Here is a 27,289-nt window from a genome sequence, read left to right as displayed (position 1 = left end):
GTCAGAGAAATTACCTCCCGTTCAAGACGGGCGATGACCTTTGATGACGACCCGGGCCACTCTTCCCTTAAGTGTCCGAACCCGAGGCTTCGTTTGATTTTCGGTTACAATTTACAAGCCCTCTAATTTAGGGTCAAAACTTTAATCCAAAAAATAAAATAAAATTAAGAAAGTCTAAAGTCTCTCTCTCACCAAAAATAAAAAAAAATAAAAATAAAAAATAAAAATAAAATAAAACTGTAAATTTCTTCTTTTCGACTCCTCCTCCTTGTTTGCGCCTTCTCTTTCGCTCCTTAATGCCCTAAACACCAAAAATAGAGAAGCAAGTCAAAGTGGCCAAAAATCAAAACTTACCAAAGATAAAAACTTTCTAAGTTTAGAAAAAATTTAAAACTAGTCCCCGGCAGCGGCGCCAAAAACTTGATGGGCCTAGAAAGGTTACCCCAAATAGGTCTCCACCCGCAAGTATACGGGTGTCAAGTAGTAAACCCGGTAAGACCGGGGTCGATCCGCGGAGACTAAGTCAACCTATTCTAAATCTTATAACTAATATGGTTTCCTTCGAAAAGTGGTTTTTATGATGAGGAAATTGATAAAATAATAAACTTAACTAAACAACGAAAGATAATTTGATGGAGAAACTTATAAGGAGAAAACCTAGGGTGTCGGAATCCACCTTAGCATGCTTGTAAATAACCTACTCAACCACGACTCAATCTTTTTATAACTCAAGGAATGGTAACTTTTCTACCAAACTTCGGAAAATCATATATATTTAGAACAAACCTATCTAAACTTTTAATTTCAAATCAATCGTTCAAACAATACTCAAACTATTAGCTATCAAATCTTAAGCATGAGACATTAAAGACACTTGGTCTAAATATGAAACATCAAAAATATAAGCATAACTAATGAAAGAGATATCACGAAACTAGTGAGAAGAAATTAATTTTAACAATGTCAAAGAAAATCGAAGAAGTTTATGGTGAGATGATGGTCATTTACTTGAGCAAAACTACGGCTTCATCCTAACCCTAGATTAAAAATTTAGCTACACATGCTTGAAACAAGATTGAAATTCAAATTCAAATAGAAACAAACACACATGATTTTTGGATTGCTGAAAATATCTCTGAAAATAGTTTTCCCTCAGCAGCCAAACACTTCCTTTGGGAAAACGATTTTCCAGCACTATCAGAAAATTATTTTCCAGCAAACTTCTGAAACAAACGTGGTCTTCTTCTCCAACTCCTTCTTCTAATTCCTCTCTCTCTCTAATACAACTATTAGAAAATAAGAGTACAGAGAGAAAGTGAAAATGAGTTAAAAATAATGATTTGAATTTCTGCTTCTCTCTCTCTACAATCTCTATATTGCTCTACTGATTTCTCTGCAAATCTCTCTTTCTCTCCATTAATCTCCGTTTCTCACTACAAATTAGTCAATCTATCCTTGTTTCTCTCTTTCTCTCACTAAAAGAAAAATTACAGAAGAAGAAGAAGAATGGTTTGAAATAGATGATGATAAACTGAATTCTCTCTGTCTTGTTCTTTTTGTTTTCGAGCCGAGATAATCAAATGAGAGGTCCTCTGTTTCTTAGCCGTGTGATCCCATCCACTTTCGCGCCATGTGTCTCTAATCGATTTGGGGAACCATCTTAGACTCCAACTTTGACCTAATCTATCTTGCTCGTCCGGACTCCGATTTGACTCCCGTTTTCACCCACGGATCCGTCTTTGACTCTACATTTCATTCGAGCATTAAAATTCCAGAATACCAGAGCACCATTAGCACCAAATTACCGAAATGCCCCTACTGTGTCAATCTCCCGATTTTAACCGTTTTTCGCGCTCAATCCCATAGAAGACACCTGGTCAAGAGAAACAAGTAATTCATGAGAGCAACTGCTCGAAATGGACTAACTAACACAAGTTTAAGAGATTCAGATGGGACATTTTCATGTCTCATCACTCACTACTCTTAGCAAACTGCTTACCAAGTGGAACAAAGAAGTATATGGTAATATTGAATTTCAAATCAAGGACATCACTCAGCATCTCCAAAATAATTCTTGTCATTATCAACACCTAGATCTTAGTAAACAGTGAGAGTAACCTAATAGGAAAAATGAAAGTATGTCGAAGGAAAAATCAGAAATTCCTCCATCACGCTCGGTGACAAGAATACCAGATACTTTCATTACCAGACAATCAATAGGAACAAAAAGAATAAAATCATCTCCATTAAAAATAGTGAGGGATACTAGTAGGTCTCTCGTGGAAAGGATATTTACCAACATTATCTCGTTTTCCCAAGCAGCTTACATGCCCGTTAAGCAGATCACAGATACACATTATCATTGGTCAAAAGATGATACAGTAGTCTTAAAAAAACTCTCAAGCGTTAAAGGTTATTTTGGTCCCAAACTAGATATGTCCAAAGTTTTCGATTGGATTGAACGGTCCTTTCTCACTAATATTATGCATAAACTTAGTTTCCTTGATCACAAGATCAAAATGATAATGTATTGTATTTCTACCTCCTCTATGTTTGATCTCATCAACGCCAAACGTGACCCTGTTTTCTATCTTAGTAGAGGCACAAGGCAAGTAGATCCCCTCTCTCTATTTCTTTTCACCTTTGTCATGGAAGGCCCTAGCAAACTGCTAAGCTATCAATAGGTAGACTTGCATTTTAGAGGTTTTCTGACTGTTGACCCCGATTTAATCTTTAAACATTTATTGTTTACTGATGACTGCATCATCTTCAATTGAAATACTTTAGATAATATTCATAACCTGAAAAATCTATTACAAACTTTTTGCTCCTCCACAGGACATATGATTAACTAAGATAAATCCAATACTTCTTCTATAAAAATTCTCAACCCAAATTTAGATGTATGATCATTATAACCCTCAAAGTTAATCAGACTTCTCTTTCTGATAAGCCAACCCCGAAGCTCAACTCTTAATTGGTAATAATAAAACCAAGGTATTTCAATCGATCTTAGCCCAAATCCAATCTAAACTTTCTCGGTGACAAAATAATTTTTTGTCACAAGTTGGTCGCACTATGGTTATCACGATCATAGTTGCGCCCGTTCCTCGGTATCATATGCAATACTTTGCTTTACCAAAAAATATTTGTCTACGTATCACGACTTCGCAAGTCCTTTTGGTGGGAAAAATCTAAAGGTATCTGCACCGAATCATAGGCATACATCTACCTACCAAAGAAGATGGGAGGCGTTGGCATCTGCGACCCCCTCATTGATAACCACGTTTTCCTCAGCAAATTGGCTTGACGACTCGAAGCTGAGCCTAATTATATCTTATATAAATTCTTGAAAGCTAATTATTTTCACAGATCTTCTGCTCCAGGTCTAGCCGAACAAGCTCACTCCAGGATCTGACATTTGTTCCTAAAAGAAAACTAAAACTCTATTATTCTATGAAACTTTTATCTCTTTTATTATATGAAGTTTTCTCAAGATCAATTACAATTAGAGAGATGTCTTATTTATAGGTTGTAATCTAAACTAGAGAGAGAGAGAGAAACAGTTATGAACAGAGAGAGAAAGAGTAACAGATTCTGTTAGTTAGTTAAGAATCAGTTGTTCTTAACTAACACAACAATTATTATAAAAGCACCTCCACTTCTTCTAACTTCTTATTCAGCTGTCTTCTTAGTATCTCTTAATCAACTTAGTCAGACCTGACTTCTATCTTCTTATATCCCCCCTCAAGCTGAGCTTCCTCAAAATGCATCAGCTTGTTCTTGAGAGAATGAAACAAAGGAAATGGCAGACCTTTAGTAAAAATATCAGCTAACTGATTTGTTGTAGATACATACTTTATGAGAACAGTACCCTTAGCAACCAAATCCCTAATGAAGTGATAATCAACTTCAATGTGCTTAGTCCTAGCATGAAAGACAGGATTTGAAGCAATATGCATAGCTCCTTGATTATCACAGAGAAGAATAAAAGGTTTAGAGAGGGATAAGTGCAGTTCATCCATGAGATAGCTTATCCAAAGAACTTCAGTAATGGCTAGGCTTAAGGCTTTATACTCAGCCTCTGTGGATGATTTTACAACTGTGGGTTGCTTCTTTGAAGACCAAGAGAGCAATGTGGAACCCAGAAAGATGCAAAATCCATTAGTTGACCTTCTTGTATCAGGACACCCTGCCCAATCCGAATCAGAATAAGCTTGAATTGAAGAAATATCACCTGGATTGATGGTGATCCCAGACCCAATAGAACCTTTTAAGTACTTTAGAATTTTCTTCACAATTGAATAGTGAGAAGTCCTGGGTTCCTGCATGAATTGAGCAGTGTAATTGACTGCAAAAGAAATGTCAGGCCTAGTGAGAGATAGATACTGTAAAGCCCCAACCACACTTCTGTATAGGACTTTATCAGGAAGAATATCTCCATCTGTCTTTGAAACTCTTGACCCACAAGCAACAGGGGTTTTGCTTGGCTTGCAATCCATCATAGATGCCTTTTCCAGAATTTGAAGAGTATATTTCTTCTGAGTTAACAAAATAGAGCCAGAGCTATTCCTATTTACCTCAATTCCCAAAAAATAATGTAAGGATCCTAAGTCTTTCATAGCAAATTCTGAACTAAGAGTTGTAATTAGAGAAGAAATCAATGATGAAGAAGACCCTGTGAGGATAATGTCATCAACATAGAGCAACAATACCAATGTGTCCTTCTCCTTGAAGTAAAAGAACATAGAGTGATCTGTGGAGCTTTTCTGGAAACCATATTTCAAAAGGAAGGAAGCAAACCTATTAAACCAGGCTCTTGGTGCCTGTTTAAGTCCATATAAGGACTTATGTAGTAAGCAAACATGAGACTTCTTAGTTTGATCTACAAAACCCTGAGGTTGAGCCATATAAACTTTCTCACTTAAAACTCCATGGAGAAAAGCATTTGAAACATCTAGCTGTTTGATTACCCAACACTTAGTCACTGCAATAGTTAGAATCAACCTAACAGTTGTGCTTTTTACCACTGGGCTAAATGTTTCATTATAGTCTATTCCATCTTGTTGATGATAACCCTTTGCTACCAACCTAGCTTTAAATCTTTCTAAGCTCCCATCAGACCTCTGTTTGACTTTGTACACCCATTTGCAACCCAAGACATTCATTGAGGGTTCAAATGGAACAAGAGACCATGTCTTATTCTTTTCCAAAGCAATAAATTCTTCTTTCATAGCATTACACCAATCTACTGATTTAGAAGCTTCCTTAAAGGATGTTGGTTCATGATATTTATTTAAAACAGCCATAAAAACAGAAGAAAGAGGATGGCATATAGTATAGTGAGCTACATGATCAGGTATATACTTAGGCTTTTGGATACCACTCTTTGATCTAGTGGTCATTGGATGAGCAGGAGGTGGAGTATAGGAAGATGAAGCTACATTGTCTGAGACAGCAGTTGCTGAAGTAAGAGGAATCTCAATTTGTGGTGACTCAATATAAGAAGTCACAGGAATAGGAAGTGTGACCTCATGACCAGTGCAAGTAGACTTTGACATAGACTTGTCCACACAATTGGTTTTGAAAGGAAACACACTTTCATCAAAAACAACATGCCTTGATATATGAAGCTTAGAGGAATCAATGGCATAACATTTGTAGCCTTTATGTACAGAACTATAGCCTAGAAAGATGCATTTTACAGACTTAGGACTTAGCTTATCTGTCCTAGAATGAGCTAGATAAGGATAGCACACTGACCCAAATAATTTCATGAATGTATAGTCTGGACTTTTATGAAATAAAGCTTCAAAAGGAGAAATCTTACCCAAAATAGGAGTTGGAAGCCTGTTGATAATGTAGGTGGCAGTAGAGAAAGCTTCAAACCAAAAAATTTTGGGTAGGGCTGCTTGAATAAGAAGGGTATTGCTCATTTCAGTAACATGTCTATTCTTTCTTTCTGCCTTTCCATTCTGCTGTGGGGTATATGGACAAGAGCATCTAAAGATTATACCATTGTCATCTAGGAACTTTTTGAACTCTCCTTTAGCCAGCTCAGGAGCTCCATCACTTTGAAATTTCTTAACTTTATAAGAAAGCAGATTCTCATTTGCACTTTTGAAGTGTTGGAAGCATTTGAGACTTTCAGACCTCAATGATAAGGGATAAATCCATGAAAACCTACTGTAATCATCAATAAAGAGTATATAGTACCTTATGCCAGTAGAAGTTGTGACAGGAGAAGGTCCCCAAATGTCACAATGAACAAGTTCAAGAGGAAAAACAGTCTTGGAGGAAGAAACAGGAAAGGGAAGGCACTTGCTTTTACCAAGCTGACATGAGTTACACACTTGTTCAAGAGATTTGGGAGAGAATGTAATCTTCTTTTCAGACTTTAGTTGAAGTAGGATTGATTTGGCTGGATGACCTAGTCTTAAATGCTAAAGAGATGGTTCTTGGTGATTAATGGACATATTTGCTTCAATAGACCTCTCACTTTTGGTAAAATTTATAGGATATAGATCATTCTTCATTGGACCTGTTGCCAATACCTCATCAGACCATAAGTCCTTTATATTATATCCCCATGGAAGAAATTCTACTGAAACCATGTTTTCCTTAGTAAACTTGGATATGGATAACAAGTTCTTCTTGATATTAGGTACATGAAGCACATTTTGAAGGTTAAAATGATGAGAAGAAGCAGTCAAAGTAGTATTACCTGTCTCTTTGATTTTAAGAAACTTCCCATCTCCTACCATTACTCCTTCCTTGCCATTATAGCCTTTAGGATCATTGAGCAATGATTTATTGCTTGTCATATGGCTAGAGGCCCCTGTGTCAGCTAACCAGGGAATAGTTGTAGCTAAATGACATTCAGAGGAGATGAGATCCTCATTTTCATCCTCTGATAATAAAGAAGAATCACCAAGGACAGCAAGATTACATTCAGCAATTATCAAATCATCATCAATATCCTCAATAAGATCATTTTCAACTTCCTCATCAATATCATCTTCCTCTCCTTCTTCCTCAATATGTAAACCAGCAAATTTGTGCTGAAAATTTGTATTTTCTTTTGGTGGAGCATACCTAAAATAACAATGTGTAGCAAGATGACCCCATCTTCTACATATGCCACATGGAACTGATGCAAAATCATAGTTTTCTGCCTTTGGACCTAATTTAGGTCTATTATTGAATGCTTTTCCTTTGTTGTTGTTTGTTTTGGCCTGATCATGAACTTGACCTTGTGTGGCCTTACTGTGATTGTTATAAAACTTTCCTTGGGGTCTATGTTTGTAATTACTATGGGTTCTGTGTTCATACTGTGATTTGACAAAGAAAGCATTTTCACTTTCATCTTGTGTGTCATTCAATAACCACTGTTCATGATGTAACAATTTTGACCTAAGTTCAGTAAATGAGATTCGACCTTCTCTATTATTAATTGAAATCACAAATTGATTATACTCTTTACCTAATCCAAGTAAAGTAATTCGACAAAGTTCTTGATCTGTTACCTTATCATGAACTGCTGTAAGAGCATCAGAGAGTGATTTGATTTTCCTTAGATAATCATTTACTGAAGATTTGCCTTTCTTGATTGATTGAAGTTGAGCTCGAAGAAGATCCTTCTTAGCTTCTAACTCTTCTGTGTAATTATGATCAAGATATGACCATATATCAGATGCTGTTTTCAAACCTAACACATCTGATTTGATTTCATGAGAAAATGTCGCTTTTAAACAAGATTTTACAAAACTATCTTGTTTCCTCCATTGTTGATATTCTGGATTCAGAATTTCTCTGTCATTAACCATGATCATCATTGGTGGAACTTCGATTGATCCATCAACAAATTCAATAAGATCTGCACCATAAAGGATTGTCTCCACTTGATCTCTCCAAACTAGATAATTACTTCCATCAAGTTTCTCTGAAACAAAGTTTGCAATGTTTGAAATCGAATGAATTTGAGGAAGAGAAGAAGAAGAAGATGAAGATCGATTCATCGCCATGGCAATCTGATACCATAAAAGAAAACTAAAACTCTATTATTCTATGAAACTTTTATCTCTTTTATTATATGAAGTTTTCTCAAGATCAATTACAATTAGAGAGATGTCTTATTTATAGGTTGTAATCTAAACTAGAGAGAGAGAGAGAAACAGTTATGAACAGAGAGAGAAAGAGTAACAGATTCTGTTAGTTAGTTAAGAATCAGTTGTTCTTAACTAACACAACAATTATTATAAAAGCACCTCCACTTCTTCTAACTTCTTATTCAGCTGTCTTCTTAGTATCTCTTAATCAACTTAGTCAGACCTGACTTCTATCTTCTTATAGTTCCTAAGCACATTGACCCTCTGCAGTCGCTTACTCTCTGGTAAGTATGTCAAGTATCACAAATCAACATCTGGATCCCTAGTCATCCTCCACCACTGTGTCACAACTCATTCACAATAATCATTGGAACACTTAATTACTCAATAACAGTTTCGATCATAATGTTAGTAACCTCATTCAAACCATAGCCATTAGAGAAGATGGGAATGACACTATCAGATCGTCACTTGCTTCTTCTAGCAATTAAATCTATTTCTACAACTCATATTGCTAACTCTCATGTTGAAGTCGACTGGCGTTTTATTTTGGCAGATCAATATCATCCCACACATCTTCCAAAAAATATATATATATATATATATAACATTAGCTTATTCCTCTGGGAATAGTTGCATTGCTGCCCTGTCTGTGAGGTCATGTATAGGGAAATAAATTAATAACCCTTCACAAAGGTAATACATTTGCTCATATAAATTGGGATCAGAAGAAGCCAGCTAACAAGTTAGTAAAATGGGCTTAGAACACATGTAGGAGAGAAAATGTGGTTTGATATTTCTTCGTTTATTTCTTATTTGTACTGCAATAAGACCTTACTTTGTTAATCTATAGTTCCAGTTTCAACAAAAAAGCTATTTCGTTAACATTTTTATTTTTGATTCACTATTTACATTATCACATAAAGTAATACCCTTTTATTAGTGCACCTTTTACTTGGTCTAATTAATGAGGTGAGTTGTTGAGAGTAAACGCATTACCAACACTCCAACAGTAAATGCAACTAATAAAATAAAGTCCCTTAAACTAGGAAATTTTAATGCACAATTAAATATGTATTGTCACCTCACATGATGGGATCGAAACGATCATTTGTAACACTCAAATCAGTAGTTCTAAGGAATAAAAAAAAAAACTTCGATTTTAGGCATAATCAACCTGAAATTTCTTGTTCCTAAGTATATTTCAACTCAAATACATCTTTGTAGTAAATTACAAGGTCTCCAATGGGGATTCACTATTTATACTACAAGACCCATACAATGAATGGATAAAGATTAAAAGATAAATCTTCAATCCAATGTCTAGGAAGTGTACAGAGGTTTTCCTTATAATGTGACTCAATGTGGGATGCGTTTGAATTCTTTGGACAATTTAAAAGCCTCCACGCCCATGGGCCAGTCCATTACTTAGCAAAAATTTTATGGACATGAGTAACCACTGACCTTTATACACGAGGCATTCAAACATCAGTATATCTCAATAGGAATTTTCCGTTTTTGAAAATTGACTCCGAAAAACTCTCTTTTCTGGCTCTCTAAAAATTTTTATTTTTTTATGTTTGGATGTCATCGGCCGGAATGATGAAGTGGCGAGAAGATGAGGTGGTAGAGAGAGGCGATGAGGTGGTAGAGAGAGGCGATGAGGTGGTATAGAGAGGCGATGAGGTGGTAGAGAGAGGCGATGAGGTGGTAGAGAGAGGCGATGAGTTGGATCAGGGTCGAGCACCAAATTTAGGGGCCACATTTAGGAGGAATTCAACTTGAGGTGCCTTTAAAATCTTCCGTCAGACTCACAACTTTGTATATGAAAGGGCCACAATGATGTATTTTCTTGGAAAGTAGGGCCACGAGCCTACAACAATGTTGTTTTAAGTAAATCCAAAACAAAGTAACCATACACGGACCCCACAACAGTGTATTTATACTCTTGCTAATCTCTCCTCCCCTCTCCTCTCATCAGTCTCATATTATTTCTCTCTCCCACCCTTCTTTCACATTCCCTCTAGTTATATATATATTTTAATTGATTTTATATTTTTTGGCTTGTTATTTGATTTATTGACACATTCAAGGAATTATAATTGTTATCACTATCATCATACTAATCATTATAGAGCTTTTAACCAAAAAAAACTATCATTATTGAATTTCAACAAAAAAAACTATCATTATTGATATTACCATAAATATAAATTTTATTTTAGTTACACAATCATTACAAAAGTCATCAAACTACTTTATTTGTACTTTACTAACTCCAGTTCGATGAACTATAGATTCCACATCTGAGAATCGAACTTGGGAGCTCCAGAGTTTCAGAATACTTACCAACTTACCTATTAGTTCTTGGCTATAAATTTTTATTTTGCAAATTTAGTAATAGACTCAAAATAACTTTTACATAACAATACACGAACTATTTTCTTAAGTAATCTGAACGACTCGAATTTATATAGCATTAACTTATTATGACAAAGCTATCACTACAAGAAAGTTGCTTTACGAGCACAATTAATTTTTACAAAAAAATTAGGCTATTTAGTTATGACTAAATTTTCTTGTATTGGTCTAGTCTCTGCTAAACAACTATCAAACCTCCATTACCACAACACTTATGTCTCAATTTTTTGCCCTACAAATCTTGTTGAATCATTGAATCAGAAGTTCGATCAAGGACTGACTTCGAATCCGAGCGGATTTTCAAGTACCTCGATTAGACCGTTTGAGTCATACTGCATAGTAATTAACGTAAGTTTCATGTTTAAACTCGACATTAGAGGTAAGGAAAACGAAGAAGTTCCAATGTATAATTTTTTTTTATATTGTGAACCACACGTGGGCCACATTCTTTAAACTCGTTTCGGGCCTCCGAAATCTCAGGACCGGCCCTGAGTTGGATGAGAGAGAAGTGATGACTAGTTAACGGTGTTATAACGGAATCTGAAAAAGGGAGTCATCCGAATATTTTTTATAAAGTACGGGGCTAGGCAGGAAACCGGTCACAAAGTTGGGAGCTATTAGGGAAATAACCCTATTATTTACCATATTAATACTAATAAGTCATTGGGAGGGGTTAAAGGGCAAAGGCTATAAATAGTACAAAGGTTTATATATTTCTTTCTACCATATATAGTATCAGATCTCATATACAGTTGATTCTAATCCACTCATTTCATTTAAGAAAAAAAAACGCATAATACAAATCACTTTCTTCAAAGACAGAAAAGCTGGTGGTCGGACTCGAACATAAGATCATGGCATTACCATGCCGTGCTCTAACCTCATGTTACATAATAGAAACTGTGTTGTGGACAGGCATTCTGTAAACTAGTTTGGCTTGGACTGTAGTTGTTAGCCTAAATTTTGGTAGGGGCTTAGAGCAATTATGCTGGGGACTTTTGGACATTCCTATGGGAATATGAAAAAGAAGGGGTGGTTTCTAGAAGCACAAAAATAAATTCCCTTCGGTTGCGAAGAAGACTCGGAGTGATTGTAAATGACAACCAAGAAGAACCTTCGAGAACTTCTCGACGCCCTTATTTATTTCCTCCCATCTCAATCCCCCAAATTCCCAAATCGTTTTGGTTTCTCCAAAGAAAAAACCACTTCGATTTCTCTCTCTCTAACTTCATCCAATTTCTTCAAGACATTCATCTGATCCTTCAGAATCAGGTAACTTTCTCTCTCTCTCTCTCTATTCTTGTTCTTTTTTTAATTGATGAAAGTTCATCTAGGGTTTAATTTATTGTGATCATTCTTGTTCTATAATGACGAGATTCATCAATTTATTTATTTTTTGACAGGGTTGTTTCAATTCTAGTTCGATTCATTTCTTTGATAATTTAAGCTCTTAAATTATGTCTCATATCCTTTGAATCAAGTTATTTGATTTAATTGATTAGATTAGGATTTAAGTTTTGATTTAGGGGTAATTAGAGTTTTTATAAATTGAGATATTTATAGTACCAGGCAATTAGGGCATAATAGTATTATTTGATTATATATCTTTTGTTTATCTTTAATTCAAAAAAACGTGGTAATCAAAGAGATCGTGATAGAGAAAGGGCACAAGCTAGAAACGCTGCGAAAGCTAAAGCTAATAAAGAAGATGGATTAACACCTGAACAACGTCGAGAAAGGTAAATATCTCATATTTTTTTTTTTTTAGATTTTTCAATTCAATTCCTAATTTTGATTGATTTTTTTCTAATTTCTTTTGATTTGATTTGGTTAATTTAGGGATGCTAGAGCTTTACAGGAGAAGTTAGCGAAGAAAGCAGCTCAAAGAGGAGAAACAGAAGCAATGAAAATGGGGAAGAATAAATAACAAGATGGAGGAATTAGTAATGGTGGTGGTTAGTGTGGAAGAGATGGTTAAAGATTAGTTTTGAACATAATATAGTTTCTCTCTCTGTCTCTCTCTCTGTTGTTAATTAAGGATTGATAGTGAAAAATGTGAAGAAGTTATTTGTAATGTTTGAGAGTTTTTGGTGTTTTTATCTATCAGAGATTTTCTACAAGTTAATTTTCTTTCTCATTTTCTTGATCTGACTTTATTAAATGTTTGTTTTTATGACTGATGAAAGTTCGGAGTAAAGGACACTTACCCATTTCATTCACATCCGGTAGGACGAGTGGCGCGGTCAGGACGTTCAGGCTACGCCTGAACCCGGACACCCGGACACGTTATTGTTGGTGTGTGCTGTGCTTGCCCCAGTTTGCAGCTCAGACGGGGTGATAGAGGTTCCCAACTTGTGCAACCTTGGCTCAGATGCCCTTTCCACATTCTTGGATGCTTAGATGCCCTCTGCACATTCTCATTCTCGTTGGGGATGCTTGTTGCACAGGTTGGGGGCCTTAGAATTGAAGCGTAGAGTGACTGTTGCCTAAGTTGGGGACTTTAGAGCCCTAGACTTGACAAAGTTGCACAAGCTTTTAGAACAGTTATGACATCTCCTTCAATGATGCATTCATGCTTAGGAATTTGTTTTGCCATATATACATCCAACTGTGTTGCCTTGGCTTCAACCTCCATTGTCGTTGACGCTACAAAACTTCTCACAACAATCATTATAAACTCTCCTTGGTCATTCTGACATATAGCTGTCACCCTTGCTTGTCCATTTTCAAAAGCTGCATGACAATTTATTTTAAATAAATCTGAGTTGGGAGGAAACCAAACCCGTCCATGTTATCTTGGTAAATTCTCTTCCCGTAGCCGGAGAACTCATGAAGCGTTGTATTATTCTACAACTGTTCGGTTGTATCTTTTTCGAATGTGCATTTGTTTGCACTTTCAATAAAGTCCACATAACATATGTGCTCAATACGATAACTTTCTCATCTTCCTTACTGATCTGTCACTTGCATACTAGTGTTTACAATCATCATTTCCATCAACCCTCGCATATAATGGAGAACACATAAAAAAAAAAAAAACTAACTTCCTTCCTCTTCAGATCTGCGATTTTGTTTCCTCCGGCGAAGGGTCATCCCTTCGCCGGATCCCCTTTTTTCTTTTTTTTTTTTGTTTAGTTTTTTCCTCCATTAATAGTTTTTAGGGTATCTTATCAAAACCACAACATTCTTCATCTTCATCTTCTTACTCACAGAGAAGAAGAAGAAAGGAAGAACCAGATATGGATTTACTAGAGAAGATGAAGAAATGTCAAGATTATACACATACATGCTTACCCAAAATCCAATCTTGCTTTATTCTTTGCTTTATTTCTTGCTTCATTTATACCATTTCTTAAGATCTTTTCCCTACTTATACCAATTACCCAATCAAAAGAAAGATATCTTAATTATGATTCAAAGGATTTTGGTTGGTTAAATCAAACTATGGGTCAATATAATCTCTCTTGAGTCTTGTGCAGGGAAGAAAATTTTGAATCATCAAATGGTTTAACTTCTATGGTTTTGTTGATTGACCAATTCAAACAAGATGAAGAAGAAGATAAAAATGAAAATAAAGATAGAGATGGATTACTGTGTGTGGTTTGTTTATGTAAGTTAAGAAATGGGGCAGTGGGTGGTTGCATTGACGGCGGTTCCCTTGTGATGGGGGCGGTTCTCCGGTGATGGGGGCGGTTCTCCAACGATGAAGACGGTTTTCCGGTGATGAAAACAATTTTTCCGGTGACGGCTACGACTTTCCGGTGACGACTACGGTGGTTATTTTAGTATTTGTATTTGTATTAGCATTACTTTTAGTCGACCTATAGGGACTTTTCATTCGCGACCTCTAGGGTATTCTCCTTCTCGACCTTTAGGGTCATTTTATTGAGTCTGTGTCTAGTCCCATTTCTTTCTCTTCATGAGGCACTTTGCATTTAAAGGTATGTAACTCTCATGAAGTTTTCAAAGGAGAGAAATAAGAATGATGTATCATCCATGTAAACAATGTGATTTTGTCACTTATTAATGGAAATGGTTCCCTTGGCTTCAAAAAAAAAAAATGGAGAACACATCCATGTCTCCCTTGCCTTTTCTACATGTACGGAATAAGTGATCGATATTTTCATCCTCCTCAGAAGTGGAGCACTTCATGGGTACTTGTCGGTTAAACTTTAAAATTCACATTTTTGTTGGAGAGAGTTTTTGATGTTTTTATCAATCAATGTTAGAGAGTTTGTAATCTTAGAGAGTTTTTGATGTTTTTATCAATCAATGATTTTCTACAAGTTAATTTTCTTTCTCATTTTCTTGATATAACTTTATTAAATAATTCTTTTTATGAGAAATGAAAGTTAGAGTAAAGAAGGACTACCCATTTCATTCCCATCCCGTAGGATGTGATGAGTGAAGTGGTGGGAACGGAGTGACGTGGTCGGCTCGAATGACCTAATCAGTTGAAACCCAATGGGGGGTTGATAGAGGTTCCCAACTTGTGCAACCTTAGCTCAGATGCCCTTTGCACATTTTCGGATGCTTGTTGCACAAGTTCGGCCTTCGGGGCCTTAGAACTTTAGGTATGAACTACAAAAAAAAAAATATTAGGATCCAAAAAAACAAATTTATTCATAAAAAACAAAGTACAAGGATAATTCAAGCAAATTAACATTACAAACTTTAGGTGGGTGCCAAACATACCCATGATACTACATAGTGGCTATTTTATTAACTAATATTTTTCTTATTACAAATCCATTCAGCAGCTTCAACTTCAGTAGCATTTCAGACACTAACCAGATCCAATTCAGTGCCCATGAGTGTTTTTGCCTAAAGAGTGTCCACGACCTGATTTTTTCTTTTTGAATTTACCAGCTGAAGTATGTCCAACTCCAATCTCCCCGTCCTTACTATTTGCAAATCCCTTTACCAGATCACGTGGTTGACCTTTCGGTTTACCACCTGGTAGACTGCATGGTAGACTGCATGGTCGACCACGTGGTAGAAGGCCTGGTAGACCGCCTGGTAGACTGCATGGTAGACTGCATGGTAGACCACCCTGACCAAATGCATCAACTAGTTGACCACGTGGCAGTGGCGGTAGCAGACCGCCTTGTTGATCTTGTACACCTTGTAGACCACCTAGTGGACCGCCTTGTAGACCACCTGGTAGACCGCCTGATAGACCACGCTTACGAAACGGATCAACTAGTTCACCACGTGGCAGTGGTCGATCACTTGGTCGTGGTTGACCAAGACCTAGTAGACCACCAAATAGACCACCCTTACTTGATTCACCCCTTACCATATCAACTAGCCCACCACTTGGCCGACCACCTAATGGACCACAATCTTTAAGACGAGAATAGCCCAGAGTCATCTCTGCATAGAAAACAATTTCTACAATCGGTGGCGGATTCATAATTTGGACTGAGGTGAAGCGAAATTATATACCGAAAAGACAAAAAGAAAACCGAACACAAACAATGTAGTTAAATAATATGATTGTTGTCCACCAACTTTTGGTGCGGTTACTTTTAACAAAAAAAAAAACTTTTGGTGCGGTCGTTGGACACGGTGGTGGACCCAGAAAAGTTTCTTTGTGGGGCACCTTTAGTTATAATAAGTTGTAAATCTTCTGAAAATCTTGATTTGACGTATGAACGAGTAATTTCTATACATTATTGTTACATTCTAAGCCAACTCAACTATTATTGACTTGTAAATTGTGTTGATTGTAACCAATATAAATAAGTAGTTGTATACACATTCGAATTATATAGAGAAGTTAAGGAAATAGAGAGGACAAACTCATTTTTTAAAATAGTTAGAAAACAACAACACAACCACTCATATATATATATATATATATATATATATATATATATATATATATATATATAAGAAAATGGAATACAAATGAGGAATAAGGGCGACATGAAGAAAAGTAGATGGAACAACGTATATGGAGTCAATAATGAATTTACAAAAAAAAATACTAAAAGATGGATTAATCTATAAATGAGGCCGAAATGGAGTAATACAGGACTAATAGGATAACTAATAAAAAACTAGTGATCATATACGAATTTACCCATGAATCAACAAAAAGGAAGGTTGCCGGACTCGAACATAGGACCTCCTAGCGTAGGACTTCATGTAAGACCACCACACCATCCTCTTTTTGATGCTAAGGATATGGGGTTTCTCCTACGCGTAGGACTTCATGTAAGACCACCACACTATCCTATTTTTTATGCTAAGGATATGAGGTTTTTTGTTTCTATATCTAGTTTCTCTGTTTCGAATAGGTAATTAACCATAGACCCGTGAAGGAACGTGCCCCCACGGGTCCCAACATGGGTCCGCCCCTGGTTGGACACCCCTCTTAAGCCCACGAGGTTGTGGGATCGAGTATCACTGAAAGCAGTTTGCCATCAAAATTTGTCCTATGCAATTTAGGCTATAAATAATGTAATAATTTTGCGTAATTTAGGCCTTTTTGTTGTCAGGGTTTAGGTCTCTTTCATTCTTGGTTTAAATTAGGCGGCAGGGGCGGATCCATTGCAGTGCGAGGGGGTGTCGCCGCACCCCCTGGATCTTCCCGAAAAATAAAAGTAATAGTCGTATTTTTTTCTTATATATATATATAATTATGTATCTAATTATGTATGCAAATGATACGAACAAAGCTTTGGCTTAGTGGTTAAGGTATGGGTTGGGATTCGACACTAGTCTAAGGTCAAGAGTTCGAGTCCCTCATTAAGCATTTTAATTTTTTTATATATGTGTTTATAACTGTATATCTAACTGTGCATGTGCAAAGATGACATAAACCGGAGCGTGACCCAATGATTCTGGTTATGTGGATGAGTGAACATTAGGTTGCGGGTTCAATTTGCATTTCATATATTTTTAGGCCTTTGGGGAATAAAGAAAAGTCTCTGGGGCATAAAGACTTAGTCAATCAAGATTGACTTAGGCGGCATATTTGTTCTTTAGTCCAAAATATCATTTGATTGAACATTGCTCCATAAATCCTAATCTTCATTTCACTTCTTCTCACTCTCTCTTATCTCTAATCTTTCTATCTCATGTTGATTATCTATTTTTTGCTCATTATCTTTCTCTTGATTTCCCCTCTGTCTTTCTCCCTCTCAATCATGTTGCTTGGTCTGTCTCCCGAAACAAGTGGAAGAAGAAACAAATCCAGTTTTAGGGCACAACATAGAGAATCATCTCTCTGTCTCTCTCACTATCTCTATATAGATCTCTTTCTCTCTCTATAGACCGCTCTCCCTCTCGCTCCCTAAACCCTCTAGGATTGTATATTAGGGATTCAAGCAAAAAAACTTCAGAAGTTTCAATGGCATATCGGTTTTCTCCCATTCGGGTACACACTAGCATAGAAATCAAATCTTTTGATTCCCTTCCTGTTTTCCCTTCCTGTTTGGTGTAAATTGCTTTCTTTTGGTGAGAAGGTTTAGAAATTCTTTGAATGTGTTGTTTTACTTTTAAGTGGTCTGAGTTTGTAAAGGTTGATGTTGAGAAACTAATTGTTTTACCAATTTGGATTCTTGAACTGGCTTGAGATAATGATTAGAACAACTTTTATTATCTGTGAGTATTAGTTTTGGATCTTCATAATCATAATTGAAAAACATAATAAAATCGAAATGTTAGTGGAGATCGAGATCTCAGTAGTCCAACTTCAAGAGAGAGATAAAAGAAAGGAGAAACGGTCGGATAGAGCACCAGGAGAGACTAGAGAGGCAGAGAGAAGGAATGGGGAGATGAAGATAAGGGGGGGAAAACAAGAAATACAATATGCTTGAACATTGGTGGAACTAAGAGAGATAAAACATATCATTTAGCTTATTTTCTTATCCACTTTAGCACTAACTTTGCCGGGTGCGGCTGTCTCCGTTAAAAGAGCTCTTTCAGCTATGAAACTAGTTAAAACACACTTAAGAAAAAAGATGAATGATCCGTGGCTGAATGATAGTAGGCTTTATTGAAAAAAAGAATTAGTGAAACTGACAATGAGTTGATTATGCGAACATTTCAAAATATGAACTCTCGTAGAGGTCAATTGCGTTTGTAATCGATGTATTAATATAATTAATGAACACAAGTATTTTTTAACATTATTGTTCTTGGAAAAAAATTTATTTAGGTGTATAAATCCGCACCCCCTAAGTGAAAATTTTGGATCCGTCTCTGTTAGGCGGTTATCGTGTTTATTACATCTTCATGATGTATCAATGCCTTGTAACGACTAACGTAGATCGTAGTCGAATTCTCAAAAAAAAGAATATATGATTGTCAAAATCTTTTTATTATCTACATCACCCATTTTTATTTTAGAACTTTTTTGGCATAACATCAGTTGATAGATCCAACGATTTTACCATTTATAACCACTTCAATACATAAGTCCGTTGGCCCTTTGGTACAGTACATTAATTTATTGAAACAGTCGATCTATTCTAACAGTAAGAACTTTTCAAATCAAAACGGGTCTGATCAATAATAACAATATCGGTTATATCTTGAAAATGCTAAACTTTCCACACAGGTCATTCATCTATTCCAAAACTTCTAATTTCATAAAAAGATTGATACAAAAGATAAAGGATAGTGAAAAAAGTAATTAGACATACAATATAACAATACTTACTTGGAAAATACATGAAGATCGAAACAGTGAACAAGGCGGTGAATAACAAACTTATGGAATTTTTAGCCATTGTTGGCGTGATTATGCTTCGATTACTAATCTGATTTGTGAGAATTATAGTTAGGGAATGCTTTATTTATAGCAACATATGGGTCTCTTTAGGTTGTTTATATATCATTTTATTATAACTATATTATATATCCTGATAATATATTTAGTTAACTTTCTAATTTTCAGTTAGGTTAATTCCGTTTGGCATCTAATTTGTGACTAACTCACCTTTTTGATCCTAAATTGTCCTACACTTCCTTTTGACTTTCAAGGTAAAAAAAAAAAATTCAATTTTTTCTGGAATATCCTTAGGGGACAAACTAGAATGAATTACAAAATTTTTAATATATCAAAGGCCACATCCTCTCCTCTTCTCTCATCTACTTCATCTCAACTCTCAGCCTCACCTTTCTACTTGAGTATCTGACAGAAGGTCACCAAGTAACTTCCGGTCAGCAGCCTTCAACCCTAAAAAGATTTGTTCTTCTCCCGACGACCTTCTGTCGGAGTAGAAAGGTGAGGCAGGGAGAAAGAGCGATGAAATTGTGGAGAGTTGGAATGAAGTGGAGGAGATAACTAGAGATGATGAGCCCTGTGATATTTTAAAAAATTTCTAGGAACTAATTAATTTTTGGCCTTGAAGTATATATATTTCTGGAAATAAATACTCGTAAAAAAGATTTAGCATTTATAGACCGAAATGAACAGTTGAACACTACTGGGGTCCAAGACGGTAAGTTTGCCACAAATTTAGGGCCAAAACAAAATTAGCCGTTTTTAATTTAATATTTACAATGCAACGTGCAACCCTTACTTGACTAATTAATGAGCTAATTTATTAAGAGTAAACGCAACATAAAATAGAAGTATGTCATGGTATATGCAATCCCGCTAAATTAGGCAAATATGATCCAACATGGAACATGTACCGTAATGCCCCACATGTAAGGCTGTGAATTCGGTCTGAGAGTTCAAAATTCTCCCAAGAACGCCCGGGTTCGACGGAAAAAAGCCCGCTCGAAGCTCCACATGGGTAGTATTCGTCCGGCCCGTCTCTAGATAATGGGCGGGTTTGAGCTCCATCAGAAAATCTCTTACCCAAGCTCTACACCCGCTTCTAAAGCCCGTGTGAAAGGCCCGCCTCAAAATCCAGTATAGAGGCACCCCTTCCCTAGTCTACACTTCCACCGCCAAAGATCAGAAGAGAACGGGAGAGAAGGAGCAGATGAAGATGAAGAAGAGAGGAAGCTATAATGAAGAATATTCTTCTTGTTGATGATGAAGATGAATAAATCTACAAATTTCTTCCATTTCATGATAATTCTTCTTGTTTCTTGATTTGTCGAGGTTTAGAACATATATCGTTTCAAATTTGTATCTCTTATTTCATTCTTAATATGACTATGAAAATGATAATTATTAGTACAAATTGTAATGTGATTTTTGGGATGGCTTCCAATTTAGATAACCAAAAACTAATACTCCCTCCGTCCCAAATTAAGAGTCTCATTTTGGTAAAGCCGTGGCTTTGGGGAATAAAGAAAATTCTCCGGAGAATAAAGACTTTTCTTAAAACTAGTCAAATAAGATTGACTTTTTATGTTTCTTTTTATTGCTAAGGGGCTTCTAATTTTAGAAGATGCTATAAAAAAGACCCATCCATCTCATCACCTCTCTCTACCACTTCATCTTCTCGACACCTCATCATCTTCTCCGGCGAAAATCGCCGGCCGGCGACCTTCAAACATAATTTTCTTATCTTTCTCTCTCCTCTCTCTCAATTTTTTGTTATTTAATGATTAAGTTCAATCTTTGGGAAGAAAAGAAATGGGAATTCCTCAAATTGATTTCAAATTGAACCAGTCAATACTCGAAGTCAATACAAACAAGCATGATATGATGTGAATATAGAAGAAAAATAATATAAAGGGAGAACTTTTTAGTTTCCACTCATACGAATCACCAAAAGGAATAAGCATTCAAAATCAGATTATCATCTTCACCACCAATAAAAACCCTAAAAAGTGAAATTCAACGAGTGAAGATCACCCAAGAGGAGAAACCTTCCCTGGGTGCTATTACCGCCAATGCAACAAATAAGAAACCCTAGAATCTTAACCTCTCTGTATGCAAGAGATTAGTAGTATCTGTCTCTCTAATCATAACGAAAGAAAAAACCCTAAAACCAAAATCAAAATTGAAGAAGAAGGAGAAATAGGATTTACCTATGAACAAATAGTTGAATCTTGGGATGGTTAGGGCTGATAAGACGACGTTGAAGTTGAAGAGCGACTTTGGTTTGTTCGTGAGAACAGACCTTCTCTCTCTCTAGATCTATTCTAGAGAGAGAGAGAAGAAAAAAAATTTCAAGGGAGAGGGGAGAGAGAAAATAAAAAAAAAAAATTTAGTTTAAAAAGGCCAGCGCTTTGGGGAAAGCTAAATAGTTTCCGGGGTGTGAAGATTTGGTCAAAAATTGGTCAATTTTGTTTGACAATTTTATGTAGGGGGAAAGCAAAATAGCTTCTCCACCTCAGCTCTCTCCCTCCACCTCACTTCTCTCCCTCCACCTCATCTTCTCTCTCCACCTCATCTTCTCTCTCTCTTCTCCGATAGGTCGCCGGCCGGAAAATTTTCCGGGCGGCGACCATGAAAAAAAAAAAAAAAAAATTTCTCACATCTCTCTCTCTCTAAACTCCGGCGAAGGGGGTTTCCCTTCGCCGGAGTTCCGGTCTGTTGAAGACTTCAACAGACCGGATCTGTTGAAGAACTGACCGGACTGGTCTGTTGAAGAACAGACCGGACTGGTCTGTTGAAGAACAGACCGGAACTCCGGCGAAGGGAAACCCCCTTCGCCGGAGTTTAGAGAGAGAGAGGTGTGAGAGAAAAAAATTTTTTTTTTTTTTTTTTCATGGTCGCCGGCCGAAAAATTTCCCGGCCGGCGACCTATCGGAGAAGAGAGAGAGAAGATGAGGTGGAGGGAGGTGAGATGAGGTGGAGGGAGGTGAGGTGAGGGGGAAATTTTTTTATTTTGAGCCATATTCCCCATAAAATATGTTTCCCCGGAAACTTTTCGAAATTTTGCATATTCCCTTTAAAATTTCACACCCCGGAAACTATTTAGCTTTCCCCAAAGCGCTGGCCTTTAAAAATTGTCTCAGAATTTATTTATCTTTACTTTTTTGAACTGGCAAAATATGTATTAATTCAGAACCGTGCGGTGGCCTGTGCGGGCAGAGCGCCCACACTGGGCCCCGCAATGTAGAGGGCCCACAAAACTTTAATTAAGGGTAGTTTTTGTAATTGTTAATTAAGGGTAGTTGTTAACTATGACTACATTTGGCGGTGTGTTGATTGTTTCCCAACACGTTAACTTCCTTAAATTCCTCTCTTGCCGTTAAGCAATGTGGACGAGGGGCCCCGCAGTACTGATATATTTCTTTAATTCTCTTCTTTAATATTACGCTTGTGTTTCCATATGTAGTACTAGTACATTTCATTGTTTCTCTTTATTTTTATTTTTTTGTTGAAATGAACACTACTTTATATTTTATTTTATTCACTTTCTATAAATCACAACCGGCCATATTTTAGTTCCTTTTATCTCTCTGGTTATCTTTAACTTTTTCTATTTTTAAATTATCTTCACCTAAATTCCTAAACTATTTCTTATAAATTAAGGAAAAAATTGAAATTTGATGCACTGGTTCTAGTAGTTTTTTGATTTCTCCCATCTACAAAATTTTATATGGAGATTACAAATTACATAGAAAAAAAATCAAGTTTTAATCTAGGATATTAAATTTTTTTTTTTGTAGTTCATATCTATGACACCAAAAAACACAAATTTGAAAATTTGAAGAGGATGGAAAAGTAATAAGAAGAAAAAATTGATTCAAACCCAAATATAACCAATTATTTTGATTTTTTTGTTATTCTGATTTTAAAATATTTTTTAAGTTTTATTATACAAGAGAAAGAGCCCCGAATAAATTTGGCACTGGACCCCTGAATTCTCAGGCACGGCCCTATACTTTATTATAGCAAATGGGGAGGAGGCATAGAGTTACATCAACTCATAGGAGATGAAATGAGAACAAACAGTCACAAATGAACTTGAATAAAATTTGCTTTGTTCGGCCAAATAACACGACAACCGTAATTTCCTTGATTCATGCCACTAGTGGCGGACCCAGGAAATTTCTTATGTGGTGGCACATTTGATTATAGTAAATACAACAAATACCATCATCAATGGCAAATTGTCGAGCATTACTAAGAAGTTTTACCAAAATTAGTTATAAGTAACTTATTGTAAAAATGTGTTACTCAAACTAACGACTCCATGTATGTCATAACAACGCTCTTACCTAATTACGTTACGAAATCTAAATATATATAATTAGTGTTCAATTATATAAAAATAAATATGTACGAATTATATGTTAATAAGATGACTCTCTTCTTTAAAAATCCTCATAATTCATATTATGTAAAGATTAAAGGAGGACACAAGAGATATCAATGAATGAATTAAAAAAGACTACACCAAAAAAAATATACATGAAAGTGAAAGATGAAGAGGGCATATGGTAATATGGGGACTCAAAGAATTTTATTAGAGATTAAATGAATTCTAGCAAAGGAAAATCCGATCAGTGGAGCTAGGGGCAAAAATAAATAGGTAATTTTGAAGGCGTTGCCGAAGGGTTATTTGCGCCATTTATTCATACCTTGGGTTCTAAAGTTTGCCCTTAATGGGTAGTAGGAGCACTTTGAAGGGGTGCCTTTGAAATCACCCGAAACCAATTATTACGAAAAAAAAAAAATAACGGGGAAGGGACTTCGGGATTCAATACCACAACCTCTACAGTGCATGATTAAGTAGGCTTCCATGGAGACAAACATTATCTCTTGATAAAGTAGCACGATTAAATTATTTTGAAGGCTAAAACTTGGAATATTTGGAACTACAACTATTTCTTGACTCGGGACCGTGGGGGCACGTGACCCCATAGACCCCAACGTAAGTCCGCCCCTGCATGTCACCTTTCATCGGGCCAAATAATATTTATTTTTGTTCCCACACAAGTGTCAATTTGGAAGCTACTAGTAAGATGCTCAAATCGGAAAAGCGTGTCAGTGAAATATTAGTAGACCGATGGTAATTAACCCATAACATGAAAGTGCTATTTATTGAGAGAACCAACTCAATACAAGGATAATTCAGAGCAAATTCACACTACAAACTGATGTGAAATCTAGTTAACCTAATTAATAGGCTAATTAGACAAAATTAAAACTCGCAAGTGCACGATTCGTATGTGAATATGGTATGTATTATGATGAGACATGAAAATGTCCCATCTGAATCTCTTAACTCGGACTAGTTAGTCCAATTCGAGCCGTTACTCTGATGAATTACTTGTTTCTCTTACGCAGGTGTCTTCTAAAGAGTTTGGTGCGAAAAACGGTTAAAAAATGGGAGAAAGACACATTAGGAGCATTTTGGTCATTTGTGCATTGTGGTCATTGTTGATGCTCGGGTGGAAGAAGAGTTCATGGTGAACCTAGAGGCGAAAACTGAAGTCAAATCAGAGTCCGGACGAGAAAGATAGACTAGGTCAAAGATTGGATCAAAGAGAGTTGACCAAATATTAGATTGAGGACACATGGCGCTAATCCAGAGCGGGAATTCGAAATTCTCAGTACATATTCGGGTATTTCGGGACCAGTTTCATCAGTCGTTGTCTGCATACCCCGGATGCAAGATGCTCCCATGTTCCTGCCAACCAGTCAACTAAATCTAACGGTATCTATCACTCTCGGACACTTGTCATTACGAAAGGAGGCGCGATGCATCACTTCCATCCTCACGCGCTACACGAATCGCTCCTATTTCTTGAACCAACACTTCACGGTTGGCTGGTTCCATATTAAGAGGAATGTTTATTTCCCTTTCTCTCGTCTTCACTTTCTATATATATATATATATATATATATATATATATAGAGAGAGAGAGAGAGAGAGAGAGATTCATTTCTCTTGAAATAAAATAACAGAGGGAGAAAGGGTGATTGAAGAAAAGGAGAGAACTTTCATAAACAGAGAAAGAGTTAGATATAGTTAGAGAGATAAAGAGATTTTCTCTCTGATTAAGGAAAGAATTGAGAGATATTCTTCTTCTCTCTACTAATTCACAACAGTTTGAGAGAGGGATTTTCAAATCTCTCCCAATATATAGTGAACAGAGAACCGGTGAAGGATGGAGAAAGAAAGTTGCAGATTGTGTGCGACTTTTAGAAAAGAGATCCGAGAGAGATAGCTGGAGATACTTAGAAGATTGGTGCTGTCAATATTTTAGAGAGAGAAAGAGATTTTCAGAGAGAGGGAGTAGTTATTTTCTAGAGAGAGGATCAAAGAGATTAAAACCGAGAGAAAGAATTGACAGATTTTTAGAAATAAATCTACAAAAAAGATAATGGAGAATCAAAAGGGAAGGATAAAACAGAGCATCATCTTAGTTTTGAACAATCACGGTTGGGGGAGTTGAACAGGGAGCAAGACTCGGTTTTGGGGTATGTTTTCTTCTTCTTCTTCATCTCTGGGACATTAATGAAATATTATGAGAGAGGGAAGAAGAAGAACAAAGGAAATTTCAATCTTTTAGTTGGTAGTTGTTACGTCTCTGTTATTTGTTTTTTTTAGAGAGAGAAAGAGAAAGTGGGCAATTTGTAGAGAGAGAGATAAAGAATCAATTGAAACATATTTATTTCTTCTTCATTTTTGTTTCTCTGGAGTTTAATTATTCATAGTTGCATTAGAGAGAGGGACTAGAAGAAGTTTAAAAAAGAAACAGTAGAAAGCAGGAGAGAAAAACAGTGGGGGAATAATTTTCCCACAGGGAAATTATTTCCGAGAAGACGAGAAAATCGACTTCCCTTAGGGTCTGTTTGGTCTGTTTTCCTGGAAAATCGTAAAAACAGAAGGAAAACACTTCCCTTAGGGTCTGTTCGGTCCAAAAGCAGCAAGAAAAGTTAATTCTCTTTACTCTCTTAGTTATATATGTTTAAGTATTTATCTCTTTCAGCATAAGTAGCTAATTTTCTTTAATCTAGGGCTAGGATGAAACCATATTCGATCTTTTAGAAACATATTTTCAATTGATTTCTTTGATTATACCTTAAAGCTTAATTTGTTTTAGTTTGTTAAATCGATCTTCTTTTCACTATCTATGCTTTTAGATTCGATGCATCGTGCTTAGGTTAAATCATTTGACGATGCATACTTATTAATTGATAGACAATAGTTTAGAGATTTATGTTTTCGAAATAAAACAATTACATTTGTATTGATTATCGAGTTTTAACGAAAACATCTCCCGGAATTAGGATAGTTCATTATCCGAAATTCTGAGTTATAAAAAGAAAGTGATTTAATTTGTCTAAATATTTGTTCTTAAAAATGATTTTATGTGGTGAATTCAGAAACTCTAGGATCTCCCCCATTTAAGTTCCTTGTATCATTTGTATTTATTTTCTTTCCGTAATTTTATTTTAATATTTTATTCATTTCAAAACCAAAATCAAATCATTTTTAAATCTTATTACTTCCTAGTTTTAGAATAAGTTTAACTAGTCTCTGAGGAACGAACCGGTCTTTCTGGAAATATTACAACTTGACACCCGTGCACTTGCGGGTGTATACCTATTTTAGGTGTAACCTTTTAGGCCCATCAAGTTTTTGGCTCCTCTGCCGGGGACTAAGTTTTTAATTTGTTCTAATCTTGGAAAGTTCTATTTTTGGTAAGTTTTTATTTTTGGACACTTTGACTTGCTTTTTCATTTTCGGTGTGCAGAACACTAAGGAGCAAAGGAAAAGGCGCAACAAGGAGAGGAGCTCAAGAAGAAAAATTTAAAGTTTTTTTTTTTTGGTGAGAGAGGGACTTTAGACTTTCTAGTTTTTATTTTTGGATTAAAGTTTTGATCCTAAATTTAAGGGCTAAATTGTAACCGAAAAAAACCAAAACGAAGCCTC

General features: G+C 36.0%; 1 protein-coding gene and 1 long non-coding RNA gene across 2 annotated transcripts; one reads left to right on the top strand and one right to left on the bottom strand.

Moving 5' to 3' along the window:
- Positions 1–11,593: 11,593 nt before the first annotated feature.
- Positions 11,594–12,439, top strand: LOC147550881 (uncharacterized). The gene is made up of 3 exons (XR_015237293.1): positions 11,594–11,801; positions 12,176–12,268; positions 12,369–12,439. It is a non-coding gene; the product is annotated as an uncharacterized LOC147550881 (long non-coding RNA).
- Positions 12,440–15,127: 2,688 nt separating this feature from the next.
- Positions 15,128–19,343, bottom strand: LOC147550880 (uncharacterized). The gene is made up of 2 exons (XM_086667823.1): positions 19,204–19,343; positions 15,128–15,905 (listed from the first exon to the last, which is right to left on the bottom strand). Exons 1-2 carry the CDS (start codon positions 19,271–19,273, stop codon positions 15,331–15,333), a joined length of 645 nt encoding a protein of 214 aa, XP_086523949.1. The 5' UTR covers positions 19,274–19,343; the 3' UTR covers positions 15,128–15,330.
- Positions 19,344–27,289: the final 7,946 nt, after the last annotated feature.

This window comes from Eschscholzia californica, unplaced genomic scaffold (assembly GCF_041429995.1).
Source record: "Eschscholzia californica isolate CP2 unplaced genomic scaffold, dmEscCali1.0.p SCAF_3, whole genome shotgun sequence".
In the NCBI taxonomy this organism is placed as follows: domain Eukaryota; kingdom Viridiplantae; phylum Streptophyta; class Magnoliopsida; order Ranunculales; family Papaveraceae; genus Eschscholzia; species Eschscholzia californica.
The sequence above is the reverse complement of the archived record's forward strand: the minus strand, read 5'-3'. Positions and strand labels throughout refer to the sequence as shown.